Raw genomic sequence first — 26,167 nt, 5'->3', positions numbered from 1 at the left:
GATTTTTAAGGCTCATATATTTCACAATCTAAACATATGTCACTGTTTCATAAACAAAATAAATGGATTAAAATAATACATTACCAATATGCTGACACATGGAGATATTTTAATTAGAAATACTTAAGCTGCGTGATATTTAACTGCTGTATTTGTTGAAGAGGAGCATGCATCATTTAATAAGACATAAGGCAGGTACATCACTTTGCATGATGCGGTACCAGAGTGGGACCAAATCACCTCCAGTGTAAGCTATCACTATCAGATCACATTAGCCCCACTAAAAAATTGCTTTAAGGTTACAACATATGGAGGAAACTCCATAAGAGGAGCAGTCCACTAAAACAACTTTTTCATTGAAATAATAAGTCACCAAGATTCTAGTTCCCGAGAATAATATTTCTTCATAAAAGGCCACATTTAACATCTTAGTTATTTAAAGGCCGTATTTACATGACTGTCGCATTACATTGGCCTCTTTCCTGCACATTCTTCTTGACTTACTTTAAGGACCAGCACTAAAATAGCTGAGGAAAGCAAATGTCAACTATGTCCTGAAATTTATATGTGTGAGAGAATTGGAATAAGTAGAAATGTAATATATTGTTTACTGTACCAAGTGCCCTCTGTTCTCTAAAGGTCAAAAGCATTGTAACCTTAGAGTTACAGTTTCTGATTGTTCCCAGGGTTAAATACATTATCAAAATTAATGGTTCAAACCCCTCAACCTTCAGATATATGAGTATTCATGCCTCCATCTGCTGAACTGTTCAACTAAAAATAGCGTTCTTCGGCCTTCCCTCAACTAATATCGTGCCCCTGAGGCAGGCTATGCAATGCTTCGGCAGTGCACTGGATCCGCACCCAGTAGTATAACAAAAGGTCATTTACTTTGTCTGCAATTAGAAGAGAGTATGGAGGAGTAGGATGAGATGGGAGAGGAGAAAAGAAATAGACAAATATGTGTTTAGTTAAAATTTAGATTTTTTTTTTCATGGATTATAAAAACTTCAGGCTTCAAGAACACAGCTGCAACTATAGTTAAGACTTGCCAAGGTTCATTAGTGTTATAAGCGATAAATTTTGAAGGACAAATTACACAAACAGTTTGGGGAAAGAGTTATGAACGAAAGCTTTTTAGTTTTGCTTTTTTTCCTAGAGCTCACTTTGTTTAGGAATAACTCCAGCTAGCATCATTGTAGTGCTTCCATTTCTATCAACAGTTTATCAGTCGTAGTTGAGAGAGTTGCGACATTTCCTTATTTATCTCATAAACTGCTTTGTAGAAATACCTAAGAATGAAGGCAGATTTTTTTAAACAATAAAGAGCATATAGTAACATTCCTTGTTTGAAAATAAGGACATACAGGTGCCACCTCTGCCACCACCGAGACTTCCCAGTAACTAGGTTACTGCTACCAGAACCATGAGAGCAGGGAAAACCCATTTCATGATCAAGTTCACTCATTTAGCAAGATTACCGGGCACACATATCTAGAATCAGTTAATATCAGTGCAATCATTTGACAACTAGGGAAAAAATTCAGGGAAATGGGAATGGGGAGAAACTCCAGAGAAGGTGGGTATAAAAAAAGAGGAGCTAAGGGAAAATTATGGACAGGTTTTACTGCTCACACTGATTAATTAAAGCAACACGCTTTTGTTACACACATGCATCAGAACTGGTTCACACACCACTATGCATACCTGCTACAGGTGTATTTGGTAATATATCTGTAAACTATTTAGCAGAAGGTTGATTTGACGGGATTCACTCACAGTTGTTTGAAGCTGGAGGGGTGAACAGAAATAGCTTGGTCCTTCTTCTTAGACCACACCTACAGAACTGTTCCCTCATCAGCAAGACCCTCCCTCACACCAAGAGTCCTAACAAGGCTTGGTCCTATCACACATATTATTTAAATCTTGGCCAAGTTGTTGAGAAAACTGGTGAGATGGGGCTGAGCTGTCAATCAGAAGTGTGGAACACAGAGTTTTAAGTCTTTTTGTCAACAACATCATCAATGCCACCCTCATAAGATCAGTATACAGATAAAAAGAAGCTATCTGATGTCAACCAAAAGCAGAGCAAGCCACCACTTCAGGAACACAGGCTGGCATAAGCATGTGGTAATTACTGCTTTCTTTCAGGATACTCAAAGCTACAACTGAATATTAATGGTATTTTACCACTAGCTGATCAATGTGATGCAAAATCTTAAGAGTAGATGGGTCAAACAGGTCTGTTGCTGATGAAGAGCTTAATTTTTGTTATTTTTTTTTTTAACTCAAGGCCCATGAGAGTGAAACTAGTTACTTGAGAAAATCCTATATATGATTTCAATAAAGTTTTTTAAATCATGGAGATACATAATCCACTGGTGAACACAGACATACAATTCAGAGAAAATACATTTTCACACCAATGTGCTAAATAGCTTGAATAAAATGGGCAAATCATTAATTACAAATTGCCCACTGGAGAAACATCGTCTGTGGAATAACTGCTGTTTTTACATGATGTACCTGGGAGTAATCTGTTTTCTGCGCTGTTAGATTCAGAGCTTCCATAGAAGTTGTACTAACACACAGAAAGATGAGAACACAAAATTGCTGCTAGCTCCTACCTGAAGCATGATCATCCCAAAAAAAACAGAAGTGAAAAAAAAGGAGAGATTATAAGCTTGAAACTGACAGAATTTCCACTGTGGCTGGTTATGGGTTATGGAATATAATTTTGGCACTAGTAGTAATGCCCTGGTAAAGTTGAAATGTTAGAGCTACTGCAAATCTTTTTTAATTGAAATAGCTTTCCCTCCCCAGGTTCTCCAAACATAGATATCACACACACGCTCACATGTAGAAACAAAACCAAACCTGCAAATGAATTAGCTATTTCTCCCACTGGTTGAAAGGAAAAGAGATTAGTTTTGTGATCAGTATTTTTAAGCACTTGGGAAATATTCAGATACCATGGTCACAGCATTCATGTAAATAAATAAGTGGGTGGGGTGCATGGAAGAAAGGAAGCAAAACAGAGAAAGAAGGGGGAAGGGAAGCAAAGATGGAAAAATGAGCTGAAATGCTACGCCCCCTAACAATCTTCATGACGCATCACATATAACAACAAATTCCCTCCAACAAACACACCCAAATAAATGTTCATTCAGGGAACACTTAACTAATTTACACAAAGAGAATATTAATAGTAGGAGTAAATAAAATTTAGTTCAGCCAGTTTGACAATCAGATGAACAGGTACCAACTGAAGATTAAGTACTCTATTTCTTAAGCTCTTATGACCATGAAACATTTAAACGTTTTGAAATCCCATAAAGGTGAAATTCAAATAAAATAGAAAGGGGCAGGAACAAACAAAAAAACTCTTTTACAACAAATATATCTGAAGGGAAATTCTAGCCCCTCAAGCACTCAAATGTTTCTGAATTTATTAACACCACTTTCTTTGCTGGTTGTCTTCTTTTCTCTCTAATTGTGCTCATCGTGTTTAACAGCTCAGTCTAACATTTCTGCAAGTTAATGAAATTGCACTATTGCTGTAGGTTCTGATCAAGGCCGATGTTCAAATAGATCTGTGGGTCAAATAACAAATGGATCTTGTAAAAGAAAAGAATCAGGAATGTCTGTGATTTAGATCCTGTTTCTTTTGCCATTGAACAGTTTCTACCCTTTCCTGCCTTACAGTCTTGTGTAGGTTCACTATTTGTTGTATTGCATTTCAAAGGTAGCAAAAATAGTCTCTCTATTCACAAAGCTGATTTCTGAAGTATTTTCTCAGCTAAAGCTAATGAGACTTTTGCTTCAATAAGTATTCAAATACGGATTTTCAAAGGATACCTGCTATTTTTCCTTTTGAAAAACTCCCCTGTGGTTTGAAGCCTGTCCAAGGTACAGTCTTAACATAATACTATCACAACCCAAAAGTATTTTTGGGAGATCTTGCCCTGCAGTGTCAGGGTATTCTCTTTTCAAGTTTTGATTGTAGACAGACATAAGCTCAAGTGGTCTTTTTTGCCAGTTCTGGACTATCAGTGAACAGTGAGTTCTGGTCCCATTCTCACTTATCCTAAGTTGACTTGGCAAGAAGAATATCAGTATTGGGTAAAGACGAGAGGATTTTTAATTTGCTTTCATCCCTCTGGAAAATTATATAATTGCAGAAGGGTAAGCAAAGTAGATATTTGGATGTTAACATGGCAGTACTTTGCTACTCTATGCACAATTTATTCCTACTTCACAACTGAACCTAACTCTAACCTAACTCAAACAGGGGTTTCAAAGGTTTACTTGCAAATAGTTACATGCATCTTTAATGGCTTTTCCTCTCATGTTCACTGTCACTTCCTTTCCACACATTTTAACTCTGAAAGCTTTTGACTGTTTCTTCATTATTTATGACATTGTTGTGTCTTTTCTTGTGAAATTAAAAACTTCTTGCCACAAAAAGCTAGCTAATAATATGGCACATAAATCTTACTTTTACAACATTTCATTCTATATATGCCAAAAATAAATAAATGACCAAACCAAGGCTCCTGACCATGCTTGGCATCTGACCAGCTTAATGCACGGAAAGGTTGAGATTACCTAAATACAGAAGCTGAAAGAGTTTGCAATTTATTGTATTGTCAGCACCACACTGTCTGAAAAAAAGAAAAAAACCCAGTAACACACATTTGTTTCGATACACTCACTGCTCCAATTAAAGGTAGTGCATTGCAGCTACACGGGAAAGACTAAATGAAAATAAAGTACAAAAAGATCCTTGAACATATCTCCCATCAACTGGTCATATAATTAAAAAAATACCATTAACTCTGCTGATATAAGACACACAGAACAATGTCTTTCACTCACAGTATCAAGGTTGGCCGCACGTTGCTATATTTGCAGTACCGTAAGTACATAAGGTGTTAATCCTCCTGGGCTGTGCTCAAAAATTATTTAACATTCAGACTATTATTTAGCATACAGCTGGTTAGCAGTTTTCCCCTAAAATGTTGGCTTCAATCCCACATTTTTTTGTTCTGGCACATACCTGGAGCTGTAAAGGGCTGAGTCCAGAAGCAGCAGCAGCTGCCATTGTTGATGGAATGAACTGCACAGGGTAGTTATCACCTGTCGGGAGAACAATGCGTGCAGGTTCAGACAATGAGCAGAGAATAGCAGCAGACAAGTGCAAACATGGACCTAGGATTGCCTGTGCTCCACAGCACTCCTCTAAGCCTAAACATCTGCAAAAACAAAAGGCTTCGCTGGGCACGGACTTGCCGTGCTCCCTTGGAAGTTTTTTGTTAGCAGATAGCTGGTAGGCAAACTGGCAAAGCATAAATGTGATACTCGTGATTTTCTTTTTCAAAAGCAAATGTTCAAATCAAGCGTCTAAGCTTGGGCACAAAATGGACCTTAAGGCCATAGACATACAGATAAGAGACCCCAGGAAACCCCAGTGGTTCCCAGAGGAAAAAAATTGTCGTCACCACATGTTTCTTAAAACAGGAGAAATGTGTTACAACCCAAGAGATTTCAGCCCTGTTTAATGCAGGGTGATTTCTTTTCAGTGTTGAGTGGCTCTTTCCTGGGAAAGCTACCTAGTTGGCTCAACATAGGTTGAGGCTGTTTCTTGTTTTGCTTTGAGGTTCTCTGTCTTGGGACACCACCTTTAAGGTAGCCATAGAGAAAAATAAAATTAAATCACTTTTAAATATAGCTCAAAATATAATTTTAACTTTCTCGTAGATCTGGGACCCTCCTGTAGTTGATAGATTATGTAGTTGTTCAGTTACATGAAGACTCAGGCACTAAAATGTCTGTGTTCTGTTCACTGGAAACTGAAAATATGTGCCTTCTGCATTGAGGGGACAACAAATACTCCAGAAAATAAGAGATACAATTGATCCAAAATAAGCATTGCAACGTTATATCTTATAGCATCTATGGGTGTTCCCACTTCTGGGCCACTGCAACAATGCATCACGCAGTGCCATTGAGACTCTTAGTCAATGTAAAGAATGAAGGAAGGCTGAAATTGTTTAGCAGTGTAATCTGTAATGTAAAAATTAATACACTGATGGATAAATTACACAATAACTATGATTTAATGGAATATCACTTTGGCTCAAGCTTCTTATTTAAAGTCAGTGTTATGTACTATCTGTAGGCTACATTTTAACAGGCTGCTCCTCTGTACATTTTTGAGATTTACAATAATCACGCTGTTTTACATGAACTTTTCCACACCGAACGCAGCATGTAGCAATAAGGAAAAATACAGAAATCCAAAATAGTATAATCAGGACATTCCAAGAGTTAGATTTTTTCTTTTTTTTGTCAACCCCCTCAAATAAATAATGATAGCTGAAGTCTTTGCAGTCACTGAATTCCTCAGAACTCTCCCTTTTTACCACCTGAAGTACTATTGTATTCAGCTCAGTTTAAATGTTCGGTTGTTTCACTTCCTTAATAAATTGTACATGTCTAATCCACAAGGTCTCTTTGCATCATATTCATAATACCTCATCAGACCATTGAGCACAGTATGCGCTTATACACAGTCCAGTAACAATTGGATTCTGATTGCATATGGAGCTTTGCTACAATGCATTCACTAACACTATATTGTACTGGTGTCCTATGGAGTAATGTTCAAAATATCTCCTCTTATTTTCCCCCTTCCATGAGGTTGATTTTAGTTTGCAATGATGTTGTTGGGTTTTTTCTTTTTTTTTTTTTAAAAAAAAAAAAAAAAAACAACAACCCCTAGATCCTTTTCTTAAAGTACTAAATCTGTCTCTTTATGGTTAAATAATTCTACTCATCTCTTTGATATTTATATGAAATTATCTGAATAAATAAGATCCTAATCTAAGTTAAATAATGTTCCTTTCAGAAATAGCTTACGAGGTTTTAAAAAAAATCACAAAGATGTTGAATTAATGATGTTTTAAATGGGGGGGGAATAACCATCCAAGTTATCAGCATGGACTGCCTTGCAGAACATTTTGGAGGCATTCTTTCTTTAAATATCATGAATTATTCATTCCTGTTCCACACAGCAATCTCTTCTTTCTCCCTCCCCCTCCACATACACTTTTTAAGTTCAATACCAGTTGCTTTATTTGTACTAAAACATTTTCCATGTCAAACATATTTTTTAAAAAATCAAACTCTGAAAGAATTCCCTGCGGCACTCCTTTTTCACAGCTGTCATGCTCCTATGGTTTGAAAGAGCCGGGTATTTTATACACACACACGCACGCGCGTGCGTGCACGCAGACACACACATAGTTTTTGGCTTTGCAGTTAATTTAGTAGTATCTCTACCACACCCTGTAGTGTTCTCTTGCTCACCTGCTGGCTACAATTCATTCTTTTGTTACAGGAAAAATCATTTTATAGTTATGCCATTTATTTGTCATTAAAACATAATACTGTCCCTTTTCCCCCTCATTTTAACATGTTAAATTATGGCTGAGTCCTGGTATGTTAGCAGTATCTTTGTGCTGAGAACAACAATTAATACTCTCTCAGCTCTGGAGTACTTTGCTGGCACCAATCAGTAAAAGCAGAGCAAAGGTACTTTTTTCTCCCTTGCGGAAACTCAGCATGCAGGGAATGGACTGGTTTTAATTTTACATTATAGAAGGTACTTATTTGCCCCTCTCATTTTGTCAGTGCAAGAATGGATCAAGAAGCTTCTCAGTAGCTGTCATGGAAAGAAATCAGTCAATGTATTGTAGCAATTTTTTTCAAATTTGTTTCTTGATTTGGAATGCTTGCAGGAGGATCCATTCTTTTAAATTTGTACAAAAGGCAGCAGAACATGTTCAAACAGGTCTGCTTTAGGTACCGGTGTGTGCTGGCCTTTGATAACCAGGAGTGGGAAGAATGCCGGAAGAGGAAAATCTGTCATGTTTTGCAAACTGATCTCTTCAATCTCCTTGCTGCACTGATTGTCTATTTACATTTGGCTGCTGTTGTTTATATATAAATCGGTGTTTACAAGCCATGGAAAAGTATGCCAGACTTCTGTTTCATTTGTCAGGTTGAGCAACATTTCCAAATGAATAAAAGCAGTGAGCAATTGTACCATGCTATTCTACATAGAAATAATGTAAATGTTTCTTTTTGTCTTGGATGAAGCGATGAAGCTTAGTGGACTTTATTCATAGGGTGTATGGACTTACTTTCCAGATCAGGGCTTTGTGAGCTGTGAGGAAAGAAGGATGTCTGACTCTTGTGAGACTCAGGGTAGGGGGAAGGTGCTGCTGTATTATCCATCTTTCCTAAAACACAATTGTAAGACACAAGCTGACTCTCCTCATCTGACTTACAAAGCTTTTGGTTTGATGATGGCTTCCCCATTTTGGGGCCTGTAACTTAAAATCCATCTCTTCACGCATGGATGTCAAACTGCCACTTGCACGCTCTCCATGTGGAATCACAGAATAACAGGAAATGGAGTTGGAAGAGAAGTGAGAGATCACGAATTCCAGGCCCCTACCCTCCCAGGCATAATGAACAGACCAAGGAAAGCATACCTCTCCTCATGGTGTTGTCAGGATGCAGCAAGGATACAGATGCCCACTCCTGCAGCACGCAGGGCATGCATTTTGTTTGTGCAGCAGCATCAGGATTGAGGAAGATGTTAACGGAGGTAACTGGCTAAGGCAATACCATGGAGCATCTCCTCTGTCCAATGACACTACCTCAGTTTTGCCTTTGTTCTGAGCAGGGTTTGCCACAACACTGCCTTATTGCCATCTTCATGTCACAGCAAAATCAGTTGCCCCAACAATTGTCTGTCTGCAGGTAAAGAGCTTCAGTGCAAAATCCCAGTAGAAAATATTCAGCTACCTACTATCACTTCCAGCTCTTACCTCAACATTTAGGAGTGAGGCACATATGGATTGCTACAACAAATCCTGAGGTTATGGATCCTTTGTTCCAACTAATAAAACCCAACAGGGAACACATGACAGACTTTACTCAGTCCTGGGGAATTTCCATTAGAAACAAGACTCATGCAACACCTCTGCCATGCAAAGATACATGGCCAACTCAGTACACAGTTGATTTGATGTACACTTTCTGTCCTCACCTGCCAAGAGGAACAGCAGCCTACTGAAAATAGAGTACTGTGCTATGTAAAATGTAAACCACCTTACAGCTTTAGGAAAAACTTCTGAAAGGCCTGTTCCAAATGGAAACTGCAATGATGGATAGCAGTGAAATCCAGCTAACCAAGATGATGTTAGTTATGTGGATTAGCTACTGTAATCAAGGAGTTTAATTCATTTGATGACAAATATTTCACAGTACTGGAATGTTCTGAGGTCCAGCCGGATGACAATAAGCCTGACAGTTTTGTTTGTCATGCTTTGCCTAATTTTACTTTCAATGATTTCAAAGGAGTTACTGTTGATTTGCCCCAATGCAAGTAGGAATGGAACCAGGCCAAAACGCTGGCTCCATTTCTCACTATTTTTGCCACCAGCCTAGGAAACCAGTCTCCATTTTCACATTTCATTGTATTGCTAGCATAGCAAGATGTCTTGTAAATTATTTTGTGTATAAAGCAGAATGACCTAGGTAGGCAGACAGGAGTTGTTTCTTAGCCATTCTAATCATGGTCTTTATATACTTTATGTATGAAATATGAAGAAATGCTTTGAAAATACACTGCAGCATATCACACTGCAAACCCTTTTAAATAGAGCTTTACAATCTCCATACCTCAATGTCTCTATTTTCAATAATCTTTTTCAGAGATACTTTCCACATCTGGTAAAGAACTGATATAATACAAAATGTTTGCAGAAGACTATAAAGCAAAAGTGATCATTCATTTCCAAGTCACATGGACTGCTGTTATGCAGCCAGCACGGACAGCGGCCCTCCCACTCTCTGCTCAGAGCAAACTGTAGCTCTGTTTGAGCTCTGCTCAAAGTACGGTCTGGCTCCTGCCCAGCATTACTCTCTATCTTTACTCTGTCATCATCCTACTTCCCCATTCCCTCTTAGCCACAAAACTTGAAGGCAGTAGTACTGTAGGCACTGCAAGATGGAGGGGGGAACTGTCTTCCTCCTTATCCCACTCACTGTCTTCTCCTTTTGACCCAGGGCACTAATGGGGACACGCTAATCACATTCAAGGATACTCCAGCCCACTGACTTTTCCTGGATGCATGTGGTTGGTTAAGTGAAGGGAAATTTGCACTGGGAGAGGAGATATAACAGTACTTATGTTACCCACCAGTTCCAAGTAGTAAGGAGAGTGGTCACAGTCAGAAAGCCAGCACAGTTGCTTTGCTGTACTTGGAACGCAAAATAATTATATTAACTGTGTAGCATCTCTGGGCAAGTATTAGCTTCCTAACAGCTGCCACTCTGAGCTTCCCACTGGAATAAGTGGCAACCCCCATAACCAGGTACTCTACAAGGCTCGTCAAGCGCCTGCAGGTCAATAGTCACAACAGTCATTTGAGATGCACAGCGCCCTAAAGTTTTAATTAATCTGGTATACTGTATAAATACTGAAATATGTATAAAAAATTAATTAGGTGGTCTATGCAGCTCTGATTTCTCAATTAGTACTTACCATGCCGGAAAATTATATTTCATGACTTTGAGATACATAAGGAAGCAAGGGACTTTGGGGATTTTTTTTTCTAATGTAATTATTACTTGTCATCAGCACTTGCTAACTTTGGCCTGTTTCACCTCCTAGAGCTCCAAAATACAGGGTGGAGGGCTATAGCCACCTCGTGTTATAGATCCTGCCAGGCAGCAGGAAACTCTGTCCTGTCAGGCTTTAATACAATTCATAGCTGTATATCAGCGATTCCTTGAGTTTTCTATTCATAATGACTTTCTGAGCTCGGGAGTTCAGGAGCAACTAAGGCACGTGCTGGAAGGGCCTCAGAACCTACTCAATTCTCTCTTTTAGTGGTCCTTCCATTGAGGACATGACCTAGTGTACTTTGTTATAGGAATACCATCTTCTTACTTCAAGACGTAGAGGTTAAGTGCAGATTTACAACAGTACTCAGTAACTGCTATCTTGACATTGAACTAAACAGCCATGAAATTGGTTCCCACTTAGCCCATGAAGATATATGCATGGACATGTGCACATAATCATACCCCAGCTTGTACACCAAGGCAGGACTTCTCATCTTGGCTGCACTAACACTGATATGCCGCTTCCAAGTCAGAGCTGGCTTATATCTAGCCCATTTTCCAGGCAAAGCAAATTAAGTGACTGCGCACACAATATTTGACATTCCCTAAATGACACAGTTTCAGAAGTACTCGGTTCCCACAGCTCCTGTTATTGAAATCCCTCTCACTGTATTTTCTGAATGTCAGGGAAAACTGGCAGTGTTAAAACTCAGTCTTGCCTACATCAAACTAGAGTAAAATGAAATAGAAACTAAACAGGCAACCAAAAAGAAAATGGTAGGTATCTAAAGGGTTAATCCATCTCCTATCTTTCCTCAGAAGTATGAGCAAGTCTAAACTGACAGTTCTAGATGTGAAAGTCTCATTTCTCACAAAAGTAGAAGACTACAGGTAGTAGCAGTCAAGTTCATAAATATTCCTCAGAAATGACTTTGAAGAACCCTCTCTATGAAAGAGTGTAGCTTAATCTCCAGTTTCATTAATTCCTTAACTACTGTGCCGAGAGTGCCAAAAATAGGAATTAATCAATACCAAGTGTAGTTACAGAGGTTTTTTTATCATGATGCCTCTCCTACAGAAGCTACTAACCTGCCCAGCTACCTTTGCCACTCATGCTGTAGAATTTAACAAATATATTAAAAACATAAATATTCTCATTTCTTGCAAGCCACTGGGTATAATCAGATCATTTTGACTTCTGGTCTTTACTAGCATCAGCTGGATATAAACCACTAATATACTAGCAAACAGCTTAGCTGTGTTCTGAGATATCTAGGCCTTGATTTCTGCCTGCAATTCATTCTTTTAATATTTCTTGTAGATCTCTCTTTCTGCATTCTGGCAAGTAAAAAAAAAGTCCTAAAGCTCTATCACCTTCTGCTATGAGGTCAATAGGATCACAGGTAAAGCAGTATAAGCTTGGTAAAGTGTTAGGATAGCTACTGTAAGGAACACTTTAGAATAAGTGCAGAAATCTGGTCTTGTGCAGGAAATCACACTGGTACTCTGCTTCCCGAGTCATTATTGTACCAAGTAGCCTACAGAACCAAAATCAACATGACATGATTTGACATATCACCTTTCCGGGGGAAGCACAACCAACAGCTTAATCATTAATAGTCATTACACAGAAAGCATCTTGGATTAAAATGGGGAAAGCAAGGAAACTAAAGCACATGCTTTCTCTTGTCTGTGAGAAGAAAGGTATTTGCCAGGGTGTCGTAGACAATTTCCACAACTGGCAACTCTTTTGTCTTTGGAGACAAAATATTCTTCACTTTGGTCCCCAACTGTTGTGAGGTGGTGATGTGTGTGAATAACCATCATCCTGTGCCATCTAGAGCCAGCTGCCTTTCAGAGCTCCATTAACTGGTTCCTGCATACAGTGTGCCAGTTTGTCAAATTGGAAAAGAACTTTGGGATTTCTCAACCTGAAAATAAGATAATAACTGGACAAAGAATCTGTGTTTAATGAAGAATGTCTCTAAAGAGACAGAAGGGAGTGGGACAAACGGAAATGCTTGCTGAAATCCTGCTTGGCCTCACTTCATCTAATATTAAGTAAACTTGCTAGAGAAGATTTTAAGTTCAACCTGGCTTTTAATTAGTATGCTGTTTACATCATCAATTACGAGGCTTTACTTTGGATTTGACCCTGCTCCTGCTGCAGTCAACAGCAAAACCACCACTAACATCAGTGGGAGCAGGATCAATGCTTTACTTTGTACATTTCATATTTAATGTCAAAAAAAGAAACTGGTATTTATGTTTTGTAGTTATTAGTTATCAGGTTAATATGCTAAAGGCAGCTTGACAGAGTATACTATTAATGAGCAAAATAAGGTTGCTGCCTCTGGACTGAGGTCACTTACAAAGAATGTACAAATGAAAATAAGGTTGACTTTTATTTACTTAACTATCTTCCTACATTGAATTCCTTTGGCAACGTGTCTTTAAACATTTAAAGCCCTGTTTACAAGGAGGCTCTGAAAGTAGCTTCAAACCATTATATCCCTAATTGAATTCCCCAGGAGTCCTGTAAACTCAGAGGAAAAAAGAAAGAAATCATAACATTTGCTAAATCATCTCAAAACATATTTCACTGCAAGGTTATATGTGACCTGTTACAAGTCTGAATGATGACTGGGATTGAACTACTGAAACCTTTTATTATTCAGATTGAAATCAAACAAAAAGTTGCCCATTTGAAGCCTGCTAATTAAATTATACTTCCTCTGACTTTTATTACTAATTAAGAGTAAGAATTTTGGCACAAAATACAAGTATACTGAAGATAACAGAATTATTTAATGATATGTAGCTTTTGTATAATGACACAGGGCAGACCAGATACAAATTACTAGGCAAGTGGACCAATATATTTAGAGCAAATGATTTAGTGGGAAATAAAGGTAAAAAAAATCATGATGTTCAATAACCAATATTCCATCCACCTCCTTCAAACCAGAAGTTTTTTTTCAAGTGGAGTTGCAAAACTCCACGTTATTTCCAACCAGCTACGCCTGTTGTGTAACATCATCTATATGAGAGAGATCACACAAGAAGCTACAGTTAATATCTTAAAATGTTAAACAGCTTCACATCCCTGTCAGCTTACCTGGCTTGTAAGTTATTCCTGGGGGGAAGAGGAATCCCTGCTGGGCTGCAGCAGCCGCTGCCAGCGTCCGCTGGTCGTGTGGAAAAATTGGGATCATGAGCGGAGGCATGTGACCCTGAACCTGCTAAACAGAAGAGAGCCTCTGATCAGAAATAGCACAAATTTCTCTTGACAGGTATTTCTCCAGTACTGATAGTGTTCTTGTGTTCACACAGTCCCACAGAACCTGCGCCTTAATGTAATCCCTGCCAATTTCACATTATCACATCAAAGCCCTCACTAACATTGTTTTCCCTCAGTGTCAAAGGTGTAACAGTCTCAGTGAACTGCACGTTTTCCTACTTCTTCCTGGTTCTCTATTTTTTTTTTTTTATTAATATTCCCTGTCCTGGCACAAGGTAAAAAGGTACAAAACCTTTCTAATATACCACAGGTTCTTTAAAATGAACAATGGTACGTATTTCTATTATTTTTTCACAAGTTTTCTCATCTCTGGTCACAGATAGCAGTGTGACAGGCATTTCAGAAGTAATCTAACACTACAGTAGCTACTTTGATGTTCAAATTTTAGTATCCTTAGGGTAATTTTAATTCTGAGGTCTTACAACATTGTATTGTTCATATATATACCAACAACTCAGGTATGTTATTTCAAAATCTCACCACAGTATTCTGTCAACACCCTGGCTCTTAAGATTTAAGGCTCCAACATCTTAGCTCTCAATTAAACTAACATCCTTTGCCATACACACCTCACTATAACATATAAATTGCTTGTCTGTCTAAGCAGTTTTATAGCTTTATGCGCTATCATGTAGCTTGGTAATTACGGAGCTGTATTCAGACACCATTTCAGAATAAAACTTACTATATCAAATTTAATTTGACCTTAATAAATGTATCAAAAAGCACAAACATGCAAAAGCAAAAAATTCTTCACCTTATACCAGCATTTGTATTCAACATATAGAAAACAGGAGATGGGATAGAATCGTGTCTGTTAAATCCACATGTTAATTTCCTAGTTCCTTAATTTATGCTGCATGTGTTTCAGAGACAGTGGCTAGGATCACAAAGAGGTTTTGTCCATCATTCCTTAACCCCAGAAGTACCCAAGGGTTTGACTATGATTCTTCTGATTAGTTGTTAAGCAAACATATAATGGTTTATATATGAAAGCTAGTAAATGTAGGAAGAAATTGGTTTTTTAGGCAGAAAAAAAAATTTGCCCTCATCCTAGCATAAATCGGTGGCATTAAATACTATTAAAAAGTTAAAGTACACTTCAAGCAATTTTTTTTCATTTAATTCCTAAAAAACTTTTTTGGTCAAATCCCATATGTTGACCTATGACATTGTTTAAATGGTGCCAAATTTTCTTGTCATATCCCCATTACTTTCACAACCATTGATGCAGTGCAGAAATGCTACTGTGTGTGTCTATGAGGGTTAATTTACCAACAACTCTTCTCTTGGGAAAGCCCTAAGATGTAGGTTAATAAAGGTCAAGCAAAAAATAAACACTTTACAGTATTTTTTTGAATCCATTTCTCAGGAAAATCAACTTATAATAAAAAGGTCTTTGTGCAATTACTGCTATGGCACTGGGGCGTGAAAGAAACTAGCTTTGAGCAGCTATTTCTCTCATTTTAGCTGAGGTAAGCCTGGCTGTGCGTTTTAGGATATGAGTTAAACTTGGTTAGATTGGAGTTGATCCCCATGTGCCCAGCACAGGCATTTACCTCTGATAAAATGGTGCTAGTTTTGCTGTGTGGTGTTCCTTTACACTGGCTCTACAGGAGTACAGCAAATGAAAACCACAGGCTTTGTCCGATAGAAACAACTGTAGGATATATTGGAAGGAATTCAACACAATACAGTCTACAATCATTTTCAGTAGTTCCCAACTACAGTCTAATCAAACGGCCCCAAGGCTTAAGAAATATCCCTTTCAATCACCACGCACAGAAAGTATTTCCATGGGGTTGCAAAGGTACAAGATGGCAACACAATCTCACAAGACAGAAGAGATTAGAGTGAGTACTGTGGTTAGAGTGATGGTGCATACATACCCATAGCAGTATTTCACACCGTAGTGTCATAAAAATCATTTGAAACACATAATTAGGGTCAAATCCTGCAATGGTTATTTCATTAGCCTCTTCCCAATGCAATCCCATAGAGTTCGATCCACTCCACCATATCCAAAAAGATTTTGTTTAAAAGTCTCAAATAAAAGCAATTCTGTATGTGTGGAGAATTAGTATTGCATGTTCTGGCTATCTGCGATTCTTCCTTGAATACTACTCTGAGTGCTGAATCAGGTCCTCAGCCTATATAAATCAATGTAACTTTGGCTAAAGGTGGCTTACATTTAGAGTGTAAGTTTGAGTTTGCGCTTAAGAGTTATACAGACTGAAAAAGCCCATACTGAACAGTAACCATTCCCTCCCATGGCTCTTCCCTCTGGCACATATTAAATACTATTCCCAGGTAAATATTGGTTTCACCCAGAATTATTATATACATAGGTGTCGATTTTCAGCACAGGTCAACTGACAACACAAATAAGCATTAAAAAGGAAGAGAATGTACAAGTATTACTGATCACTGAATTATTAAAGATGTAAAATGAATGCCAAAAAAACAGTGGACACCTTAATTTTTGACATTTTTTTCGTGAAGATTTTATTATTATTATTATTTTGATTTTACTGAGGGGGGAGAAATTGGGAGGAGGGGTTGATTGGTGTACTTCATAAAATTGGCTACATGCCCAGAAATTTTAATTGCTGAGATGTTCCTCAGGTCTTTCTGAAAACCAAGACTGTAGCAGATGCCTGAGAAACACTCTGACTCTGTCTCTTCCCATTCGTAAAAATAGCGTATTGTCGGATTGGCGCTTTCCCCTTTTGTCTCCTCTGTGCTAAGTTGTTGATGATGCCATTTTTTGCCATCTGCCCCAGAGCTTCATTAAAGATACATGAATGGACTAACTGGGCTGCTATCTTGTGAGGAACAGGTGCTATTGTTTGTCCCCAAAGACTTGCACTAAAGATCTCACTCAGAATACTTGAGAAAGAGCATCTGCAGCAGTCAGTCAGAGAGTAACTTGGCAGAGCCCCTACTATGGGCTAATATGCAAACAGTGACACTCAGGGGGACTCGTTTTCTCTTTCATGAAGATTATTTATTTTTTTTTGTGACGGGTAGTAAATGTTTGGTTTTGAACAATTCTGCGAGGCTATATCTTTAACTGAGCTGTACAAACCCTCGAGGAAACCTGAGCATATTCTTTCCAAAACTCAGTTCTGCAACCTCTAGTAAAATCATCTCTTATATAAAACTACCTCATAAAATTAATCTCTGTTTCTATACAACAAGCTCAGGTTTAACTGTGTTAAACATGAGAAACCACCAAGATTAGGGAACTCTTAAAAGGTAGTGTACCATTCCTTTAATAGCCCATCACAACTCTGACGGCCCTTGGGAACTGATTACAGCACTTCCTTGCCTGAGATCTAAGTCAGGAAGCAACTTTAGAGCAAATCAGCCCTGATTAGTTCAAGAAGCAACTTCCAATTTGATTCTCCCTGAAATAATAAAAGCGGGTGGCCTGTTTGATAAACTGGGCAAATCTGCAGTGCTTTGTCCCGCAGCCATGTGAATGTTAATCTCAGAACTTGGCTGGACAATCCTCCTTGTTTAAAAGTCATTGATGGTTAGTGTTGTCCCTGGAAAATGGAAGCTAAAGTGATATGTCATACAAAAATAATGCCTTGAATGAAAATGATCTGCCTCTTTGGGATAAGGAACGTAGCACATTTAGTGAGACTGAGGAATAGGAAGGGTTCTGTCTTTAAAAAACAAAGCTGCCTCTACGACAACTAACATTGCAGCTAGAGAAGTAAAGGCATTCAGAGAAAAGGATGGCATCAGTGCAAGCAAAAAGGCAGCTCACAAGCTTCTGCTTAGCTGCGATGATCACATGTTTCAAGACCAGAAGTAAATCCCACCCTATAATGGCGGCTGAATTCCTTGCAAACTTTTCAAGATCAAACTTGACAAATTGACTCTCTGATGCACAGTTTACTTCAGTAAAGGGGAGAATTAAGTGCCATCTCTTTGAGAGACAGTAAGCACAATCTTTATAATATTTTATCCCTTCCTTAGAGCTTGCTTTTTAATTACAACCAGCACTAGTAGAAAACAGCATAATAGGCTAAATGTGCTCTAATTGCCTAGAATAATCCAACATCGCTATTTAAAACCATTGCGCTCCACTTCTTCCACCAATAAAATCTCTGGACCCTGTTCTCAACTTGTAGAAATCTTGAGATTTGTATTGAATCTAACAGACTACTCCGATGCATGTTAGCTGAGAAACCGAGCTTTGAATTTACTGAATTGACTTTTTTTTTCTTTAGTATAAGATGTACAGTAGGTTTCGTTCTTGTGATGTTGTAGCCTCTGTGAGAGCCTAATTCATTCACAGGCAGGTTTAAACTTTTCATAGTTCAAACTTGGATTTCTACCTAAGTTTTTTTTTAACTTCTTGAATAATTGGTATAGACAGACTACAACTTGAACCTCTGTATGCAGTCATTAAGCTTTTAATTTCCATAGCAAAAATGTGTTTGAAGTTCTCTACTCTCTCATTTAAAAACTGCAGCGTAATCGAAGAGTTTCCCAGGTAATGGCAGTATATCAAGTAAGAATATGCATTTTCAGAACGCTCAAAATAGGTGTTTATATGATAGAACATAATGGCTATAACTGATAGCTCAACAGGTTACATTTTATGTTGATTCGTTTTAAAAATCTTAATGGCACTGAAAGCAGTGTTTGTGCCCCAGGTACTACTAGTGCAAGTTTTTAAATACCCTGCATATTATACATATTTACCTCATCTGCATTTTAAATAGTCTGTATCATGGCACTATTATTTTTATACCACCATTGGAATTTTATTTATTTCAATAATTAGGGTTGGGCTTTGTTGTTCTTTGTAAGAGAGGAAATATAAGAAGTTTTGTTAATTTGAATTTTATTTTGATTAGGTCATTTTGGTGACTCTGCAAGAAAGTAAACACCATGTTGTATAAAGAAGTAGGGACTTCTTTAATGAAAACTCATGTATATGAAAGTCAGTGGGATCACTTAAATGTTTAAAAGCAGTCATGTGCTAAGATTTTTGCAGGTTTGGTCCCAAATCCCTTCCCCAAGTCTGTCAATATTGTAATGAACTTGTGACATGACTGAGCCCTTTTCTGGTCCCCAAAATTATCTGTTTTGAAAAACTGCAGAAGAATTGTACTGAAAAAATAAAAAGCTCTCTTTGGTTATAATTGAATGGTCTGGCTGTTTTATTTGTGCTGTTCTGATGAAGCAAAATGACTGTAAGGCTGGGTTAACTGACCAGTTCAGTTATAAAGGATCTGGCTGCTTTGTGTGTGAGCGGTGGCTGGGCCTTTTGTTTTGAGCTCAGAAAACTGATGAACTCTCAAGGCTTTGCATTCTCTAATGTAAAGATAATATGTGAGAGTGCACCCAAATGCTTAAATGAGAAATCCCCTCTAGCATAAATAATCCCAGGGAAACAACTGTGACTCTGCGTGAGGAGGAACGGCAGTTGAAGAAAGGTGGGCTCCAACAGACCAAAAGTGATCATGCAGGCGCTGCATCGTAGCTAAGACACTGAAAATGGCGTTGACATAGCTCCCACATTGAAAATTATTCAGAGACTACTTTCTGCTCCTCTTAGCAATATAGAATCACTAGAGCTATATCTATATAGGGAGGTATATTATGTTCTAATTTATCTGCCATCTAATTATCTACAGTCTAATTGAAAAATATTTCCTCTCAGTGAAAGTACATGAGCCACAAAGAAAATGTCTGCCAATGAGATCCCAGGGGAAGTGTTGGCAAATAAACTGTAAAAAAGATACCATAGACTTGCAAAGTGAGAACATTTCATATGGGAAATACTATGAAAAATATGTAGCCCACTACTGAATTTGTAAATGGATTGTAACTGCTATTTTCTTTCTCTTCCCCTATCGTTTTTCCATTTGTCCAATGGTTCAGCATGATTTGGAGATTTAAGTCTACTGCAGTTGCTACAACATTAATGTGAAAATTGCAGCCATGATCATAGAGCGAAACAGAGCACGCTTATTTTTTATTATTTCTTCCTCACTACTTTGAAACTTTAAATGAAATAAACTTAAATTCTGTCTACTTGGAAAATAAAGAAGGAAGCAACAGAAAATTACTACTAACCACACTGAAAACAGAATAGTTTTACACACTAGCTCTCATTTCATTTCTATTAGCTTCTCATTGTATTGGCCTGTTTTTATCTAGCTCCTTGACTACCTGGAAATACAGAATTCAAGTAAAGATGATCTCATGAAGTTAAGAGTATGATAAATGGTAATTAAATCTATTTAAATTGTCTGTATTTTAAGAAACTCTCACTAGGAGGGATGGAGAACATCTCTGCTATAGAGAAATAAATAAAACATGTTATGCAAAAGTGAATTTATAGTTCATTTGGAATTAGAGATCTACCACCTTTTCAATCCATACAAATGCATAATCTTGTCAATTAAATATTATTGTTAAGGCCTAGTAGTATGTTAAAATCACTTTAAAGTGCAACTAAGGAAAATTCATGTGTGTTTATTACTCCTTAAGGGTCTATTAGTGGGTATTTTATTCAGATTTGTGTTGTAAAATCTGCATAAACTCAGCATATTGTTATCCCCATGTGTGCATTTGTTTGGTTAAAGCATAACAGCAAATCTCTATTTCTGCAACTTCTGGAAAAGTCAAGAGAACTAAAACAGCCCTAATTTTAATCAGATACAAACAGTTATCTCTACAGAAGTGAAGAGTTGACTATTATGCAAATTGTCACAGTTAGTGGTCACCAAGCCATCACAGAAGACTGAGCAAGTCAATTATTTCACATCTTTCCAAAGACTAGTGAAGATGTATGTTTCTCATTTGCACCTTGTCTTACTCATGCCAAAATAAGAAAAATATTGCAGCCTAATGATACTTGTTGATATTTTAGATACAGAAGCTCCATTACTTGAGCTCAAATCTAAATATAAATTATGTCAGAAATTCCTTATTAGCTTATGTTTTTATGGTGATATAAAAATGTGCAAGATTTTTTGAATACATTGAAATTTCCTGTTGATGGAAAAATTTAGAGCAAGAGATGCTTTAAAATTTGCATTTCATATTGGTGCTTTCAAGCAGAGTTTTCCCCCCACATCCTTTCAAGACAGAGTTCTTTTTTTTGAATAGTAGCCATCAGTAGTTATTAACATAAAACTAATTCCCTCAATAGAAGGGCTTGCAATGTACAGTATAAGAAATCATCTAATGCCACAACATCAATGATTGCTAAACGAAGGATTGTCTTTCACTTTAAAGAACAGCTCCAGCAGAAGTGGGAAGGAAAACAGAAACATCTTTCAATGCCTCTGATCAAAACTCCTGCCCTATAGAGGTAAAAAAAGTACAACAAAAGAACAGGTTGCGGTTTTTCTATTATGTTGAAAAAATACAGAATATATCTGAAACCCAGGGATCACTGATGCTAACAGGAGTTCTGCCATTTACTTCGCTACAGGAAGAATTTCTTCCTGATCAGCATACTGTTTTCAAAGCTTTCTATATTTTCACTAATATTCCAAGATTTGTAACTATATAGTAACTATATAAGCACTTATAGATTTTGAATACTTTACGATTATTAATTAATTCAATCTCAAAGACACATTCAGAGGACAGTATTACATCTACAGTTTACACAGGAGGACACTCAAACAGGCCTTCATTTCTTTTCCAGTCACAGAAGCGACAATGCATAGTGGGTATAAACCAATTCCATTATAATCTGCTGCTTGTAACCTTTACAGCTTTACAAAGAGCTACCCAAAGTGCAGAGCTACAGCTAACGAGGGACATGCTCTGTTGAAAAATCAGAATGAGGCAGCTTTTGAGAAGGTACATGGCGGCGCTACACAGTCTAGCCCTTGAACACTTGTATACTGGCAGGATGCAAGGGTGGAGGTGAGTCACAGGTGCAAAAAGGAGACGCCTTTCCCATCCCACCCAGTCCTGTGGCTGATTTCTTCCTCTATTTATTCCTCTGTGATTTTACTCTCCTTTATTAACAGAGACAAGCACTGATATTTTTCCTCAAGCCTAAATGGATAATATTCAAGAGACTGGGTCAAAAGAGGTATTCACATCTAGTGAGAATATTCTAGCTTCTGTATATGTTTGAAAGAGATTTAATGCAGAATAGTAACCTAGATAACTTCCAGAAATCACATGATATTTATGGAGTGTCTAGATCAAAACACAAAGGGTTATCAAAGGCAATTATGTGGAGAACTAGTTTAATGCAGAAAACTCCTGTGTCTAGAGATCAAAGTCAAATCAGAATACTGATTGCATGCAAAAATTAATTTGTTCCATCTCTTCCTAGGATTCCTCACATTTTGACACAACCTGACCATCTTTACTCAGAAAAGGCTCCAAGAAACAGTGTGTTTGCACAGTATGACAGAGGTGATTGCCACCACTAGGTATACAGTAATTATTGCAGATTTGGGAGTAAGCACAGAGAGTTTCTAAACTACCAGCAACGTACACACAGCCTGCTTCCTTCCTACGCCAACTGTGTCTGGCTCAAATCAGTTATATTGGCTCCTCAACTTTCTACAGCATTTATGATTCATCTACAAAAACGTTTTGAAAGAACAAAAACATTAAAAAGGTAAAATAAGGCAGAAAACCAGGAAACTCATACTTAAAATGAGCATTAGGTATTTCCTATCCAAGTGTGGGTGTTAAAATTCCAGCAACAGCTATAGTTCAGACATAAATCCACACTGCTGTGCTGCCTTTTCTGCAGAGGATCCTGATATTCAAGAAGGAATGCCAATCTTCCCATTTTCTGGCTTTCCCCGATCTGTCAGAACTCCAGTGTTATTTAAAGCATGCTTTCGCCTTGCAAATAGATCCTTGCCATGAATCCTATGATCACACTCATGTTAGAGTGACGCTGCTTTCAAAGTTGGGATATTTTCTTCAGTTGCTCATGATAATCAGTGGGAGTCGATAGCACAAAGCTGTGCTGCAATTCCCTTTCCCTCTGCCTGCCGAACCAGCAGCAAAGGGCTGGCTCCTCTGCAGCCCTAACCTGCTGGAGTTGGTGTGATGAAATGCACGGGCAAATCTACATAGAATTAGGGGGCGATAACAATGGCCCTTTGTCCAGCTGTGGCTGCTCCCCCCTCTGCAGCCAGGCCTTATCTGCTCAGGAAATGCCTGCTTTAACTGACAGGTAGGAGATTAAATCTACAGCTGCCGAAACACAATCTCCGCTCTGTTAGATAGGCTTTCATTGAAAAGCACTACAAACACATAATTTGTTTATGTTGTACCAGCAATCTTTGACAAAGCAGACTGTCTAGCTGAGACAAATGTGGTTAAACCCATTTATTGTATTATTTCTGCTACACAGAACAAGCTCTTAAAACGTAGAAACTAGACAAGGCACAAAGCTCTAGCTGTCTAAAGAAATCAAGAATAGATGACTTCTTGTTACACTAGCCCCCTTTACACAGCGTAGCATGTTCCCTCCTGGAAACCATCCACTGTGATTTCTTTCTTTTCTTTTTCTCTCTCCCCCCCCCCCCCTTTTTTTTTAAAGTGGGTGGTTCAATGATGTTTATGTTTCCAGGTTTTAAAGTTTCTTTTGTTTTCTCTAGCATCAATAGACATAAAATAACTAAGTCTGTCAAAGGATGCCTTCAGATTTAAGAAACAAGGGAATATTTTTGAGAGACTACTTCTCAAAGAAAGAATAATTTTCCAGACACACTGTCTGGTCTTCCTGACTTAATGCATGCTCAAATAGAAGTTTTGCCTGACTAATGAATGCTGGACTGACACCCCCCCACCCCTTCTCTCTCTGTTTTTTAATCATCAATCACATATTTCTCAAAACATTACTTCATTTTTGTTACACCTTCTGCCTTATTTTAAAATAATATTGCTGGCTGTTTATTTCAAATGAAAGGCATGGGGAACTGATGAATTAAGTGTTTATAAATCTGAGTTTTCAGATTGAAAACAACCTTTTTCATAATGCAAAGGCTTTATAAGAAAAACCTGTCTTTTAGCCCTAGTTTCTTCTGGCCATATATTACCCCTAGTAAACTCTCCTGCAAGAACTAAATGGGTACTATACGCTGAATATGAGAAGGGCAACATTCGCCTCTCAGGAGGAGAGCCTCAGAAACTCCACTTACTTCAATGGAGCAGGACACACTCCCGAGAACAGAGTGTGGCCCATACCAATCCCTGCTTTCTATATTTAAGACTCTGTTCTCTGGCTGATCTGCATATGCAACTCCAATTAATGTTACTGGGAGTTGTGTGCACACACAGATGTGCTTAGCGACTGGCATATTAAAGCATCCCTTCACTCTGATGAAATTTAATAAATGAGTTTTCCCAGTGTTATTACTATAGATGCTCAGTAAGGAAGATCTTGTAAATCACAGAATTGTTGCTCTAATGGTTAACTATAATTAAAAGGAAAAGAAATAGGAAGAGTAGTCAACATCTTAATGTTTTATCATTCACGTTACTTCTATAACCCTCTTGCCTCTCCTGGGGCGTTCTCTTACATACCCTTTTGCAGCATGTTGGTTTTCATATTATTTAACCTTAATCACAGCATTCATCTCTGGATTTGAGAGGAAGCTGTATGGAGCTACCATATGAGCTGCCACTCAGAACATTCAGTTTGGCATAAAATTAAAAAAGTATGCAATAAACTGGCTGAATCCATAGGGAATCCCTCAAACAGCATGGATAATGAGGGGAATCCATAACAGACATAAACAAACCCAGAAAGATGTCTGGGGCCAACATCATTATGTAAGATATATGCCCAAGATGTATGGGCATACGTTTGAATGTTCAACTTCAAACTCAGGCTGTATTAGATTGATTGAATCTCAGCATGGGGTTCAGTTAATAAACAAACCTTGCCTTTGGAAAATATTTGGGGCTGAAATAATGTATTATAGCCAGGCATCTACTACATGTGGCACTAAGATGCCCTCCTACCTTAAAGGTTTGTTAAAGCAGGATGGTAAAGAAAATTAGAAATCCATACTATCAGAGGAATGGATACAATTTTCAGGTTAAGTGGCACAACTCTAAAGACAGTTGTTATCCACAGACTGTATTTCACTCTATGCACCAGGGGTATATGAATAGAATTCACATTAAAAATTAGAGACCAGTTTGAATCTTTGGGCTTTGATTCACACTTCCCATGTTTTTTAAACATGTTACCCATATTCTCGTAAAGGATACAACAATAATGCTCGCAAATCTTTTTGGTATTATTAATTTCACTGTAGAATAGCTTTTTTGCTATGCTTGGCTTGTTAAAAAAATGCATTTTGCTCACCTCAGGGTACACCATTAGCCTGCATATTTGCTCTTTTCCTTTTTTCCAGGTTTTGTTTAAGAATTCTTCTTAAACCTGTATATTAATCACTGCTCAGAGGGTGAAAGAATTTGCAGGAGCAGCTGAAGTGCCACTTTTTTTCCAAAGTAGGAACTAGTTAGTGCTGACACTTTTTACATACATTGGAATAGGAATGAAAGAGACATGGAGATAGGAAAAAAATAAAAATTAAGTGTAAGGATGAGGGCTGACTTGGTGGTACAAACAGAGTCCAACATATCAGTCTAACATAATAACGTCTTGCAAAACTGTGAGCCACAATGGCATGCCCTAGTGACAGCCAAATCCAGAAAGTAAGTTACCCTTCTCATAATTTTGGTATTTGGTCAGGTAATAAGAAAACAAGACAAGGAACTCCGCAAAAATGCCTATCTAAATAGACTTCCAAAATCAGAGGAAAAGACAAAAAGCTTCTTTCAAGAGCTCTGTTCAAAGTCTTACATCTGTGTTTACCTGTAAGCCACTGTGCTCCGTTCTGAAGCTCTGTTTTAGGGTTCAGCTATATAGGAAACAACCACACAGTATTTCAGTATATATTTGTAGCACCTTAGTTCTTCCGCACTACGTTCCCATGTGAACAATGGTTAAGTACACTGAAAATGCCTTTGTGGAAATTTGTTTATTCACTAGGAGAAGATTACTCTTAAAAAGTATGCACTGTGGACGTTGGTGTGTAGTACATGCCATTGTAAAGTCACACATCTTAACAAGCAGTAACTTTCCTATTAGACATTTTCTTAAAGTGAAAGTGAATGTCTCTCTCT

The 26,167-nt window shown here is 37.8% G+C and overlaps 1 protein-coding gene across 13 annotated transcripts in view; it reads right to left on the bottom strand.

Moving 5' to 3' along the window:
* The window catches only part of SOX6 (SRY-box transcription factor 6), a 376,628-nt gene that overhangs the window by 86,067 nt on the left and 264,394 nt on the right, over window positions 1-26,167 (bottom strand). For 12 of the 13 annotated variants that reach the window (XM_082317552.1, XM_082317544.1, XM_082317553.1 and 9 more), the window contains 2 exons: window positions 13,823-13,946; window positions 5,060-5,139 (listed from right to left, as the gene is read on the bottom strand). In XM_082317552.1, the coding sequence (XP_082173678.1) occupies window positions 5,060-5,139; window positions 13,823-13,946 (204 nt within the window). The remainder of the gene's footprint in view (window positions 1-5,059; window positions 5,140-13,822; window positions 13,947-26,167) is intronic. The other variant, XM_082317548.1, reaches the window with a different exon arrangement.

The sequence above is a fragment of the Platalea leucorodia genome (genome assembly GCF_965183815.1).
Source record: "Platalea leucorodia genome assembly, chromosome: 7".
Lineage (NCBI taxonomy): Eukaryota > Metazoa > Chordata > Aves > Pelecaniformes > Threskiornithidae > Platalea > Platalea leucorodia.
This window is presented reverse-complemented; position numbering and strand designations above follow the sequence as displayed.